Genomic DNA, 13,533 nt, shown 5'->3' on the forward strand with positions numbered 1-13,533 from the left:
TATGTCTTTCTTCAGAAATGAATTGTGATTTGCTCCTTAATTCCTACTCAAACAAGGATTTATGTTATTTTTACTATTCTATTTGTTATACATTGCTATTGAATATGAGAAAAAGTTTTATACTTTTAGAAAGATAAGGTTAAAATTTTATATTTTATCTTGAAAATATATTTTTTAACGAGTATATTATCCATGGAAACATGAGCTCTAATACATGTGAAGAATAGCTTCTTTTCCCATCTCCTTTCCATCCATTCCCTAACCCTTCCCTTTCATACATAAACCTAGGGTACTGAAGAATAATTTTCTAATATACTTCAAAATAAATCATGCTTTAGCAAAGTAGATGAGTAATGAAAAGGCTGCATTACTAGAAACCAAATAGAGCTGGCATGATTTACTGAAATCTATAAGCCATTTTAGATCAAAAACCAAGGAAGATGAGTAGGAACACTCAACCATAATAAAAATTCCATCACTTAACATTCATTAGAGGGCACTGTTTTCTTTAATTTCACGTATACTGAAAAAGATAGCTCTTAAAGAATAGCTTTAAGAATTATGTTGTGATTAGATCATATCTTTAGTCTAAATGTGAATATTCAATAACTCCAAAATGTATCCTAAGTACTAATCTTTGATAAAAATTGACAGCCAAAGAACATTTTCAACTAGGCAACCAAATGGCAAAGGTATTTAAATAAAAACGTCTTAGGCAGTGATACAAAACTATGATCATAAACCTATACCAAAATCAAGTTGGCACTATACTTTTATTATGCATCGATGAATGAATGTCAAATAACAATACGTTCATATTATATATAGTCTAATTTTATTCTTTAGAATATGTAACCAAAAGAGAAATTTTTGGTGTATAAAAAAAATTCCATGATATAAAATATAAAAAGAACTGCTAGTACCTAGGAATCTTCAATTGCCCCTTCTTCAAACACAAAGTTCAACTGAGTACCAGAGCTTCTATTTTATCTCTCTACGTGGTCCCTAGGATCTGGGTTCTATTTCCCATTTCCACAGGACTGCCACATCATCCCTAATTTTGAATAAATTCCTAATTCATCATCCTGCCTCTAGTCTTTCTCTCCTTCCACTTCGTTTACACTTTTCCTGAAGCCACTTTAAGAAACAAAAATGTGATCATGTCAGTCCTTATTTAAATCACTACCACTGAGGTCCATCACATGAGATGAATGAAGTTCAGACTCCTTATTTGGCCTGATAGCCAAAGCTTTTTACAGTCTGGATTTATCCTATCCTTTCAAGCCCTATTCTTTAATATTATTCCACATATACCCTTCATATTAGTTATAACTTCCCAACATACCTACATTCATATTTGTGGGTTTTAGTACATCAAGTTTCCTCTGCTTAAAACACCCTTCTACCGGGGTGCTTGGGTGGCCCAGTCTGTTAAGCGTCCGACTCTTGATTTTAGCTCAGGTCATGATCTCACACACACTACATGAAATTGAGCCCTGCATCAGGCTCTGCACTGATGGTGCAGAGCCTGCTTGGGATTCTCTCTCTCTCTGACCCTCCCCCTGCCTCACTCTTTTTTTTCAAAATAAACAGACAACCCCCCCGCCAAAAGAACAAAAATATCCTTCTACCAACCAAGTCAACCTGACAAATTCCTACCCATCCTTTTGAAGCCGCTCAAGTATGATCTCCTTTTAAGCCTATAAAATGCAAAGTCATTTTACTATCTCTTCTTTTTATCCCACAGCACTTTATACATACCTCTACTATAGGACTATAACTATTCAAAAGAGGTCCTTACATATACAATTACCTAAACTGTGTCAAAGGTGACACTGCAACAGGGAAAGCTGAACTGTCAATGAGCAGTGGCTATTGCAAGGGTCAACTGCTACATCCTGGAAGATATTTGCAAGACATATAACTCATAAAGGTTCTTGATAAAGAGTGTCTAAAGAATTTATATAAATCAATTTTTAAAAAGGCAGAAAACCCAAAAGAAAGGAGACGACAGACTTCAGCAGTCAAATCACAAAGGAAGGCATATATCATATATAAATGACCAATAAACATTAAAAAGGTGTTCAGCTTAGTCATCAGAGAAATGCAAAATAAAATCACAGAGGGTAACACTACACAATGACCAGAAAAGTAAACATTTTTTTAAAAAGAGTATCAAAACTTGGCTAAAGTGAACAAACAAAACTATCAAATACTGATGGGAGTGTAAATTGGTACAAACACTTTGGGAAAGCCTTTTGACAGTATTTAGGAAAGCTGAAGGGGTGCCTGGGTGGCTCAGTCGGTTGAGCATCCGACTCTTGATTTCAGCTTGGGTTGTGACCTTATAAGGTTTGTGGGATCCAGCCCTGCGTCAGGCTCCACACTGTCCGTGCGGAGCCTGCTTGGGATTCTCCCTCTCCCCCCACCCCCTCTCTGCCCTCCCTTGCTTGTGTTCTCTCTCAAAAATAAGTAAACTTCAAAAAAAAAAAAATAGCTAAACATATGCATACAATCAGTTCCAAAAGTTCCACTCCTAAGTATGTACCCAACAGAAATGACTACATGTATTAACCAAAATACAGGTACAAGAGTGAGAACAGAACCACTATTTGGTAATAACCTAGAACTAAAAAACAACCCAAATGTTTAAATGTCTATCAACAGGAGACCAGATAAAGTATAGTATACAATGGAATGCCGTGAAACAAAAAGAACAAATGAACTATGCACACAAACTAGATAAATACACGAGAACATTGAGCAAAAGAGCCCAATCAAAAAACAAATACATACTGTATACTTCCATGTGGATTGTAAAATATACGTAAACTTGCGTACATTTTTATACATTTGTATAAAACGTAATTTAATATGAATAACCAGAACTAAAAGCATTTTAAAAGTAAGAATGTGTACATAAATGAGGATTTAAAAAAAGTCTTTTGAGATATTAAAACATACTATGAGCATAATATGGGGAAACATGGGTAAACCTAATCTTTGGCATTAGAAGGCAGGGATGTGGCTACAGTTGAGGAAGTAGGAGTAGAAAGTGAACAGAGAAGTGGCAGGATAGGGTTTCTGTGATTTTTGGAATTTTATTGATGTAGGTACTGGTTACATAGGTATGTTAACTTTGCAAAATACATTGAGCTATATAATTATGGTTTATGTACTTTTCTGTATATCTAGTATATATTAATATATATTTCTATAATACATATTCTGTATATCTAGCATATATCAAAAAAATTTCTAAAAATAAAACAATATAGCTTAAATTGTATTCCAATATGCATCTTTAAACCCTTAAAGAATTGGAAAAAGATAAAATCAAAAAGGCAATGTAATAAAATTTAGTTATTCAAAAAGCAATATAAAAATTAATATAAAGTGTTTACACCCAGAAAATCAAACAAGGAGACTGGATGGCATAGGTATAGGAGACTGAAAACTTACTAAAGAAGCTCTACGAGACCTTCGGCTCATTGGTTGATCAAATGGTGGACTGTTTATCTGCAACTTTTCAAGATACCCATCAGGTATTCTGATATCTGCAGGCAATGATAACCGTTTATTTAAATCCTTTAAAAAGAAAAAAAAGGGAAAAAAGGTATTTGTAATCACAAATAGAAGAGACAAGGCATTTTACTTTTGAATTCATAGGCTCTACTGTACTGTTTATTAATAAGTAATTGTCAAGTTTTATTATAGTTTCAAAGTTACCCATGTTGATTATATATAATATCTGAATGCAAATATATTTACTGTAAGCAGAAGTATACAACAGAGTTCTACAGAAATGGTACTGTGCAACTCCGTTATTTCTGAGTCCTTTTGTTGGTATATTTCACATGGAATTTTCTTAGACATGATTTGTACTTTGTAGGAAGAGGAAAAGACTACCACAAAATGTGACTGGTTTAAGTAACAACCAAGTAGATAAAGTTTTGTGCACAAGCACAGCGAGACAACTGAAATCTTTTACTAATGCTATGTCAATGGAAATAAATAAAAAGCAAGAAAAATCTCAAATAAACAACTTAACTTTATATACCTAAAGAAGCTAGAAAAAGAAAAACAATGTCCAAACCTAGTAGAAGGCAGGAAATAATAAAGATTAGAGTAGCAATATATATGTGTGTGTGTGTGTGTGTGTGTGTGTGTGTGTGTGTGTGTATGTAAAACTCACCACAGTTAGGTGGGATAAAGGGTGGGTTTTAAAAAAAGGCACTTCTATTCCTTTGTTGTTGTTGTTAATTTTTTGATGTTTATTTTTTATTTCTGAGAGAGACAGAGCTTGAGTGGGTGAGGAGCAGAGAGAGAGGAGACACAGAATCTGAAGCAGGCTCCAGCTGTCAGCACAGAGCCCGACACAGGACTTTAACCCATGAACCATGAGATCATGACCTGAGCCAAAGTTGGACACTTAACAGACTGAGCCACCCAGGCACCATCTATTCCATTTAATTACAAAATGTGAACTGAGAAATCAAAAGGGAATCTTTCCTACGTTATCATACCAAAAAACATAAATCCTATAAAAAATAAATCCCTGGGGTGCCTGGGTGGCTCAGCCAGTTAAGTGTCCAACTTCAGCTCAGGTCATGATCTCACAGCTCTTGAGTCCGAGCCCTGCATCGGCTCTCCACTCTCAGCACAGAGCCCACTGCTCTGTCTCCCTCTCTCTCTGCCCCTCCCCTGCTCTCTCTCAATAATAAACAAACATGTAAAAAAATCTCTACTATTCATGATAGTAACCAAACCAAAAAACAAAAGTGAGATGTATAAGAACTATGTAAATATTTACTGAGAGATATCAAGTATTGAAATATATACCATGTTACCAAATGGTAATACTAAATAATTAAAAGATAATGGTTTGTTAGTTTTACATAATCCCAAACAAATCACAATAACATTATTATTAGAACACGATATTTAAGGGGGCCCTGGGTGGCTTAGTCACTAAGCATCTGACTCTTGATTTGGCTCAGGTCATGCATGATCTCAAAGTCGTGGGATCAAGTCCTGCATCAGGCTCTGGGCTGACAGTTTGGAGCCTATTTGGGATTCTCTCACCCTCTCTTTCTGCCCCTCACTCCTGCCCATGCACATGTGTGCGTTCTCGCTCTCAAAATAAACATTAAAAAAATATATTTAAAATTTATATAGAAGAATACACAGAAAGTAACATCCAAAAACATCCTGAATAATAATATATAATGATGTGCAAGATGTGGAGGATGTTAAGAAAGAAGTCTTTCTTCAGCCATTAAAATATATGAAAGTAAGAATATCATCAAGAGTGGGTCACCTTTGGGGGGGAAATAAACACAGCTCAATAAGTTAGAAAGTCCAGACGATAGATCTTAATAGTAAATAAACTTTAAACATATGATAAAACCATATATATGATGAAGAAAATATTTTCATTATTATTGTGATATAATTTATACAGTGATACGAACAGATATCAAGGTGATCTCAAGAGTTAAAAATATTAATTTATCATTTAGAAAACTGATACCTTTTTACTTAACTGCTTTAGAAACAACCTTTTATCAATGAAAATGCAATCAACCAATGGGACAGAGACCCTAAGCACTGTAATGTCAACTCAAAAGCACCAAAAACCCCAATATTCTTAATTCAAAACATGTTCAATTTTTTTGGAGAAAACTATTTCACAATCAACTTCCAATCTCAAGGTTATATATAAACTATTAGTTCTTTTACATGGGGAAATAACTTGTATGTTCTACAATAGTAGGTATAATAAGCCATAAAGGAAATGATAACCATATTTACAATATAAAGCAAAACAAAAACAAAACAAAACAAAAAAAGCTGATGCTTATTTTATCTATACATTTTGAAATCTGGAATAAAATATAAAGTATTAAGTATCCAGATGAACCTCAAAAATATAATTAAAATCCTATTTTCTAAAAAGAAAACTTTGCTAAAGTATCATTCTGAATTTCCAGTATTTTCGAAAATTCACATTTCCACTACAACAGACCCTTACATGTTTTGCAGAATGTTAAATATAATTAATGTATACTTGCCTTGGCATAGTAGATAATTGGAAAAAAGGAAATATTCACAAGACCATACTAAATTTTCTTACAATGTCATTTGCCTTCATGAAAATTTTCAAATGGGCATTTACTCTGTTTGATATATATGTGTATTTATATACACAAACACACATATGCAGGTACATCTTAATTTTTTTAAATGGTTACCTCCATTGAGATCCGTCTATGTATACGATTTCTAAGACAAACACCCGTAGGTGACTGTACTTCATCAGATGATGTCCCAGAAGCTTGGTCACTCTCACCATCTGATCCCATTTTTAGATTTTCATGAACAATATCTGTATCAGAAAATGAAACATCACTTATGTTGGGAGAGATGTATTATACCCTACTATATATCACATAATTTATTATCACTACAACTAAGATACAGACAGCCAAGACATAAAAATCATAGCATAAGAAGTCTTACATTCTGGGTGTTCTAGGTATATAGCTAACAGATCAAAATATAATTCAGATGTCTTGAAACAGTAGTGAGAAATGCTTTCACACTCTGAGATTATGAAAAACTATGGAAAAAATTAACATTCAAGTTATTATCAAGAGCTGAATAATAAAATTATAGGCTGGAAATAACACTTGAGGATTTCTTAGTTCTCTGATTTTCCAGAACTGGAAACTGAGACTTTGAAAGGTTAAATGATTTTCAAAGGTTACACAGCTTAGAGGCAGAGCTAAAATAGAAACCTAGTCTTTTGCCTTTTTAGTTTAGTACTTTTCCATTAGATAATGTGTCATTGGGTCTACAGACAAATGATAACTTCTTTGAATATTCTTGAAAAAAAAAAAGTTTTCAAAGCCACTAATGCAGCTTTCCCTCTCTAGTGTTAAAAAATAAAAGAACAATTCAAAAATTATTCATTGAATATCTATTTAACTGCAGAAATAAGTCTGTGACCACCAAAAATCTGTTTGAAGTAAAAAACATATTTAAATTACCATACAAGTGGGTTATGGTTTTGGTTTTTTGTCTTTTTTTTTTAAGGATAAAAGTTAAATGAGAGAGGAGGAAGATTAATTCTTCTATCTGGGTATACTGAAAACAAATTTGTATACTTATATACTTGCTCTATATTTGCATTTGTCAATCATCTTGTAATTCATATAGCAAGAGTTGCCCACCAGAAACATATACTAGATCTCAAACACATCTCTTACCACTGGTTCTCTTTACAGAATTAGTCATTGCCCCCACAAGTAGGTTGTTTCATGCTAGAGTGCTTTAACATACTCCCCACCCCACTGTTGTATCCATAAGAGATGGCTTTCCCCAATTTACCAATTTGGTGAGCTCATTCTTCAAAACTATGCTCATTTGTCATTACTCAGTGAAATCTCTTCTACTCTCAGACACAGATGACTACTGTACCCACACCTACTGCTCCCATTGCACTGAAAAGCATTTTTTTGTTTCATGGGATTTTACACCAACTTATGAGATCATTGGAGGCACGATTTAGTTTATTCACTTTAGTATTCCCCAACTTAAAAAAGTGTCTGATATTTAGAAAGTACTTAACAGGAGCACCTGGGTGGCACAGTTGGTTAAGCCTCCAACTCTTGGTTTCGGCTCAGGTCATGATCCCATGGTTTGTGAGATCAAGCCCCATGTCGAGCTCGTGCTACAGCCAGAGCCTGCTTGGGATTCTCTCTCTCCTCCTCTTTCTGCCCCTCCCCTGTTCATGTTCTCTCTCTCTCTCAAAATAAATACGTAAAAACATTAAAAAAAAAAAAGTAGTCAACAAATAATCTAAAATTGATTATTAACTAAAAATAAAAGAATGGACTAGATAACTGCACCTCTTCTTTCAAATGAAAGATTATATGAAATACTAACATGTAAAAAAAATATTTTATAGCTATAAACTTTTATTTTTAATGAATATTTGCTTGTGAAAATGAGAACTGTTTAACAAAAAACTGAAGTCAAGGATCTTATCAAATCAGTCTCAGAATTCCTGTATTTTTGTTTTTTGTCCTGATAACACATTATTGAGAAAATTCTTACACTGGTAAGTAGTTACAAATATAATGATTTTTAATAGATATGTAATTTAAGAACACACTTTTATTACACAAAGATTTCTGGAGAAATTTCATACTAAGATTTAAACAAACAATTAACTTGGCAATAAAAGTCAGTGCACTGGGAACTGATTCCTAATCTGATGGTATCCAACACATCTGAGGCCAAGTATTCTTTTCTGTCACACTTTTAAAATGCTAAAGATGATTTAATCATGCCTTCAACTTCCAGCAAAATCTGAACATCTACCTCCTTCAAGAAAATGTTGATTAAAATGCAATAACATTTTAAAGTGTATAGCTGAGTTTACAAGAATATAGGCACAACACTGAGGAAGCGAAGACAGAGAAGTAAGAGCCAAAAGCTGTTATGTGTAATGGACTCTGTCACTCTCTTGAGGAGGGGTTGCTGATCTTGGTAAGAAGGTGCATGGGTTTAGCCACCACACTAGGATAAAAGATGAAGCCCTGGCTGTCCAAGGTGCAAGTGAGAGCCTCCCAAAGAAAGGCACAAGACTCTCAAAGTAGTACATCTTCAGTAAAGGACAGACTTAAATAAATCTGTTTTCCTGTACAAGGACCACAAAGGAGCATATTAATCTCAGACTATGAATAAATACTTGAGTACCATCTGACTCAACCAAGAAATTACTCATGTCATTAATGAACAAATGTAGTTCCAACATGATTATCATGTTCATTTTCATTTCTGTTAATAAGACAAAAGTGAAAAATTAAGGATTATGTCAAAGTTTCATTCATTTGTCACGTGTATGAGCACTTCTTTGCTGAATCAGGTAATGGTTTTCAAGTACTAAAAGAATAAATGTGCCACTTACAACTGTAACAGCTACAGATACAATACACTTTTAAGTTTAATCTGCATTACCCACATTTTCAATACCATTTTCTTAAATTCAGACCAAAGATCAGCAAATGTGACATGTTTTTATATGGCTGCTAAACTAAAAATACTTTCTGCATCTTTAAAGAGTTATTTTAAAAGAAAAAGAATATGCAATAGGGACAACATGTGGCCCATAAAACCCAAAAAATTTACAATCTGGCCCTTTACAGAAAAGTTTGCCAACCCCTGGACTAGGCAGCGAAACTATAAATCAAATCCTGATCTGAAGTGTTCTCCAATTTCTGTGGGGTAAACACTCCCTCCACGGCCAACTTCAAGTTACAATATGACCATCACTGAGCACGTAGTTGGGAAGAAATATACATGCCATTACATAAAATTTTGATTATACAGATATAACAGAAATAACCCCCAAAGCAGAGGTAATAGTAAAGTGTAGTAAAATAATTAGGAAATAATGAGTTTTAAGTATTCATTACCTTTGTTTTTAATTAGCTTACTTAATTACAGATTTATATAATTTAAATTTTAATAATGGCTATATTTAACAACCAGTTTGCAAAATTCCTGAAAACTTAACAATCATCCCTCATGAACCAGTGTGAGCCTACTCCAGTACACCATTCTGTAGGGTTACACCTATGAGTATAAAACCTTCATACATTTCTCCCCTAGATAAAACCCCACGAGACATAAGCTCATACTCCCCAAATGAACAAAACAAATGAAGAAATAATCTGCCATGACAAAGGAAGGAGATAAAGCAAGCAGCAAAATAAAACCCTCAGAAACTTCAGTTAATATAATTATGTCATGAGACTATAAAATTATTTTACTTAAAAAAATCAAAGCATGATAGTAAGATGCCATCAAAAGAGACCAGAGATGGGATGCCTGGGTGACTCAGTCGGTTAAGCTTCCGACTTTGGCTCAGGTCACGATCTCACAGTTTTTGAGTTTAAGCCCCACATCAGGCTCTGTGCTGACGGCTCAGAGCCTGGAGTCTGCTTCAGATTCTGAGTCTCCCTCTCTCTCTGCCCTCCCCTGCTCACGCTCGCTCGCTCTCTCAAATAAATGTTAAAAAAAAAAATACCAGAGAGATAAAAAGAAACTTGTAGATATGTATTTTTCCTGAATACTTACAATGACACAGTGACCTAAGAATGAGAACTCAGGGGATAATCATGGATACTAATTACCACACCAGGCTATTGCATGGTGACAATCTGGAGTTACTGTGGTATGACCCTAAATTAAGCAAGCTGCTGTTCACCTTGAAATCTTGCATCCATCTCTTAAGGGTTTTGTTTTCTTTCTGGTGGACAGGTTATCAAATGTTACTGCTCTGTAGTGTCAGTGCTATCACCTCTCTAGAGCCTTCCATCTTCCTGCTACCTCTGTTATTTTCAACTTGATTTTAATCTTACAAGAAAAATCAGATAATAAAAGCTGATTTCCATACAACTATAATCTAGCTATGTACATGACCTCTAGGGAAAAAAAAAAAAAAAAGACCGTTAAATTACCTAGTCGGCTTCCATTTCTGGGCATTGCCATGAAGGATCCAAGGCTTCCTCCGATAACACTATGTGGTCTCCGCAACGGGGGCTTCTTGAAGGATCCTGTGTACTGGTGGAGGAAGGAATGCATACTGTGAGAGGTTGGAGGCCTGCCATTCTTCACAATAGGCTCTGTGGTTCACAGTATCCAAAATCATTCCATTACCAGCCCAAGATTCAGGATCACATGAGAAGGATTGAGAAAGCAAAACAGAAAACAAAAGGTTTATGAGATCAGTAACATTTAGGAATTCTTTGGCTATCTAAACAAAGTACCAGAATTAAAATAATTTCTATGAAAAATACTTATAGAAAATACTTTACTATTTGAAATTGGTCGAATAACTTCAGTATCCATTTCTTATGTAACCAAATTGGTTAGCAATCACAGAACTACTATTATAGCCCAGAGACTTTTTATAACCATTTGCTTATTTTAATATATCCCAAGCTTGTTTCCAAACTGCTCCTACATTTACTAACTTCATATATGTCTTATGGTTACAAATGCTACATATATATGTATATATACATATATATATATGTGCGCGCATGTGCGCGCGTGTGTGTGTGTGTGTGTGTGTGTGTGTGTGTGTGTGTAAAAAATACATGGTCCTGGCCTGAGGGAATTTATATCCCTATTTGCTAGACATTCAAAAGGTTTGTTAGTTAATGAATAAAACAGAAGTACTTAAGCAAAGATCAAATCAGTGGCTCTGAAATTTACCCAAAATTTGGGATTTTTAATATAAAGAGTTTTTTTTTAAGAAATCACACTTATAAATAAGCAGAAACATTTAAAATATATAATACTTAAAAAGTTATTTAATTGTAAATGGGAGAAATCCTGTTTTGTAATGTTTACAAGGAATCTCATGATTCCTTTCCACCTCTAAAGAAGAGCTCTAAAACAGGTTAAGGACACGATGAAGTCTTCTGTGACACATAAGTAGTCTTTTGTATTAGAATTATGTTTTTACTGGTAGTAGTCAAGGAATTTTAAAAGGAAGGGGGCTTCTCTGAGTATCGTCTCTAAAATGGAGCCAGCTCTTCTTTCGTAGCTGCTAATCAGGAGTAAGAATATCTCCCGATGTGAGTATTTCTCCTACCTGTAAAGGTTTATCAGACACCAAGAACAAAAGCCCACATGGCCTGCACTTCTACTGATAATGGTTGCATATAAGATGGGAGAGGGAGGATGGGGCCAAAGGATCCTCGGGACGCAGACAAAGCCCAAGTTATCTAATTTGGGTAGAATACCAGACTGGAAAAAGGAAAAGTACCTAACTAGTAATGGATAACATCTGTCCAAAGTGTCCCATTGCCTGTACATTCCTTGGCAGTAGCTGGCTGATCAAGGATTTGGGGGATCTTAACTTAAACCTAGTATAATAATGAATGATTTCATAATGAATAGGGAGGGGTATCTGATACAAATGCAAAAATTAAATAGTCAAACAGTGTAGGATACAAGCTAGAACACATAAGAAAACTTTTCTCTTCCAAGGTTGTCATGTTTCTTATCTGGAATCATAATAAAATACATTGATAATCTGCCTATAGAAAAGTTGCTGTGGGGAATAGAACTTTTACAGTCTTGAGGAATAATACAGCTTAAAAAAAAAGAGATCATAAAACATTCAATTATTCAGGGGACTTTTATTGTGTGCCTACCATTCCAGGTCCCGGGCATCAACAGGTGAACAAAATAAACAAGGTACTACTCTCTAAGATTATAAGATCTTATGGAGGGGAAACAAGAAACTAATGAATAAGAAAAATATTAGATGATAGGCAATATGCAAAAGATTAAAAAAGAACAGAAAATAAAGGCGTGGCTATTTTACACTAGACACTGAGTAAAGTTCTCTCTATAGAAGTCTTTTTGACACAGATATAAATGAAAAAATGACCCAATCCTGGGAAGATAGGTGATGGTGAGTTAAAAGATATTCCAGACAAAGGGTAAAGCCACTGCAAAAGTCAACATGTGGCAGGAATCTGACTTGCTAGAACAGTGGTCCTCAAACTTTAGCATGTTTCAGAATCACCTTCAGAGACTTGTTAAAATAGAAGATTGCTAACTCCTAGCCCCTGACTTCCCAACTCAGTAGGTCTGATGTGGAATCCAAAAATTTTCATCTCTAACAAATTCTCAGGTGATGCTGATTGTTGCTGACCCAGAGATCAAACTTTAGAAACACTCTGTTAGAAGAACACAAAGAAGGCAAGTGTAGCTGTAGTACATAATTGTTATTTAGTGAGGGCAGAGAGATAAGCAGGTTTGTATGTAACTACAAAAGTTCAAATTTTATTCTGACATTGAAATCGGTTATGGTAGCTTTGAAGCAGGTAGTAATATGACCTCACTCACGTTTTAAAGATACCACTCTGAGAGATCAGAGATGGTGGGAGGTAAGGAAGTGGAATAACTGTAAAGTAGCATGAGAGGGATCTCCTTGTGGTACTGGAACACCTCTTTATCCTGATTGCAGCAGTGGTTACATGAATCTACATGTGATAAAATGACACAAAACTATACTCACACTTTATTCCCGTGTTAATTTCCTAGGTTTGATAAAGTTCAATAGTTAAGGAAGATGTAACCAAAGGAGGGAACTGAGAGAAGGGCACAAGAGACCTCCCTGTCCTATGTTTGCAACTTCCTTTGAATCTATAATTATTAAGAATTAAATAATATCAGCCTACCATTTCTTATTCATTAAACCATATTCAGATGCAGACTGTGTGTGCCACCTATCTTAGGAGCTTTTTATATTCTAAGATAAATTCCATAAAGAATATATTGGAACCAGCTCACAGGCACTGATAAATAACCAAAAAGGTGTAGAATCTTTGTCAAAGATATTGGTGAAATCCATGTGCCAATACACATAAGCGTGTAAGCAACAGCAGATTGTAACTCAGAAACAGCCTACGCTCCTAACAATCTCTGCATCCCCAGAGA

At 34.7% G+C, this 13,533-nt stretch overlaps 1 protein-coding gene across 4 annotated transcripts in view; it reads right to left on the reverse strand.

The window, feature by feature from the left end:
- The window catches only part of CDK17 (cyclin dependent kinase 17), a 109,738-nt gene that overhangs the window by 22,293 nt on the left and 73,912 nt on the right, over positions 1-13,533 (reverse strand). For all 4 annotated transcript variants that reach the window (XM_043562188.1, XM_043562189.1, XM_043562190.1 and 1 more), the window contains exons 3-5: positions 10,533-10,697; positions 6,255-6,388; positions 3,463-3,588 (exon numbers count right to left, since the gene is read on the reverse strand). In XM_043562188.1, the coding sequence (XP_043418123.1) occupies positions 3,463-3,588; positions 6,255-6,388; positions 10,533-10,697 (425 nt within the window). The remainder of the gene's footprint in view (positions 1-3,462; positions 3,589-6,254; positions 6,389-10,532; positions 10,698-13,533) is intronic.

The sequence above is a fragment of the Prionailurus bengalensis genome, chromosome B4, assembly GCF_016509475.1.
Source record: "Prionailurus bengalensis isolate Pbe53 chromosome B4, Fcat_Pben_1.1_paternal_pri, whole genome shotgun sequence".
NCBI classification, from domain to species: domain Eukaryota; kingdom Metazoa; phylum Chordata; class Mammalia; order Carnivora; family Felidae; genus Prionailurus; species Prionailurus bengalensis.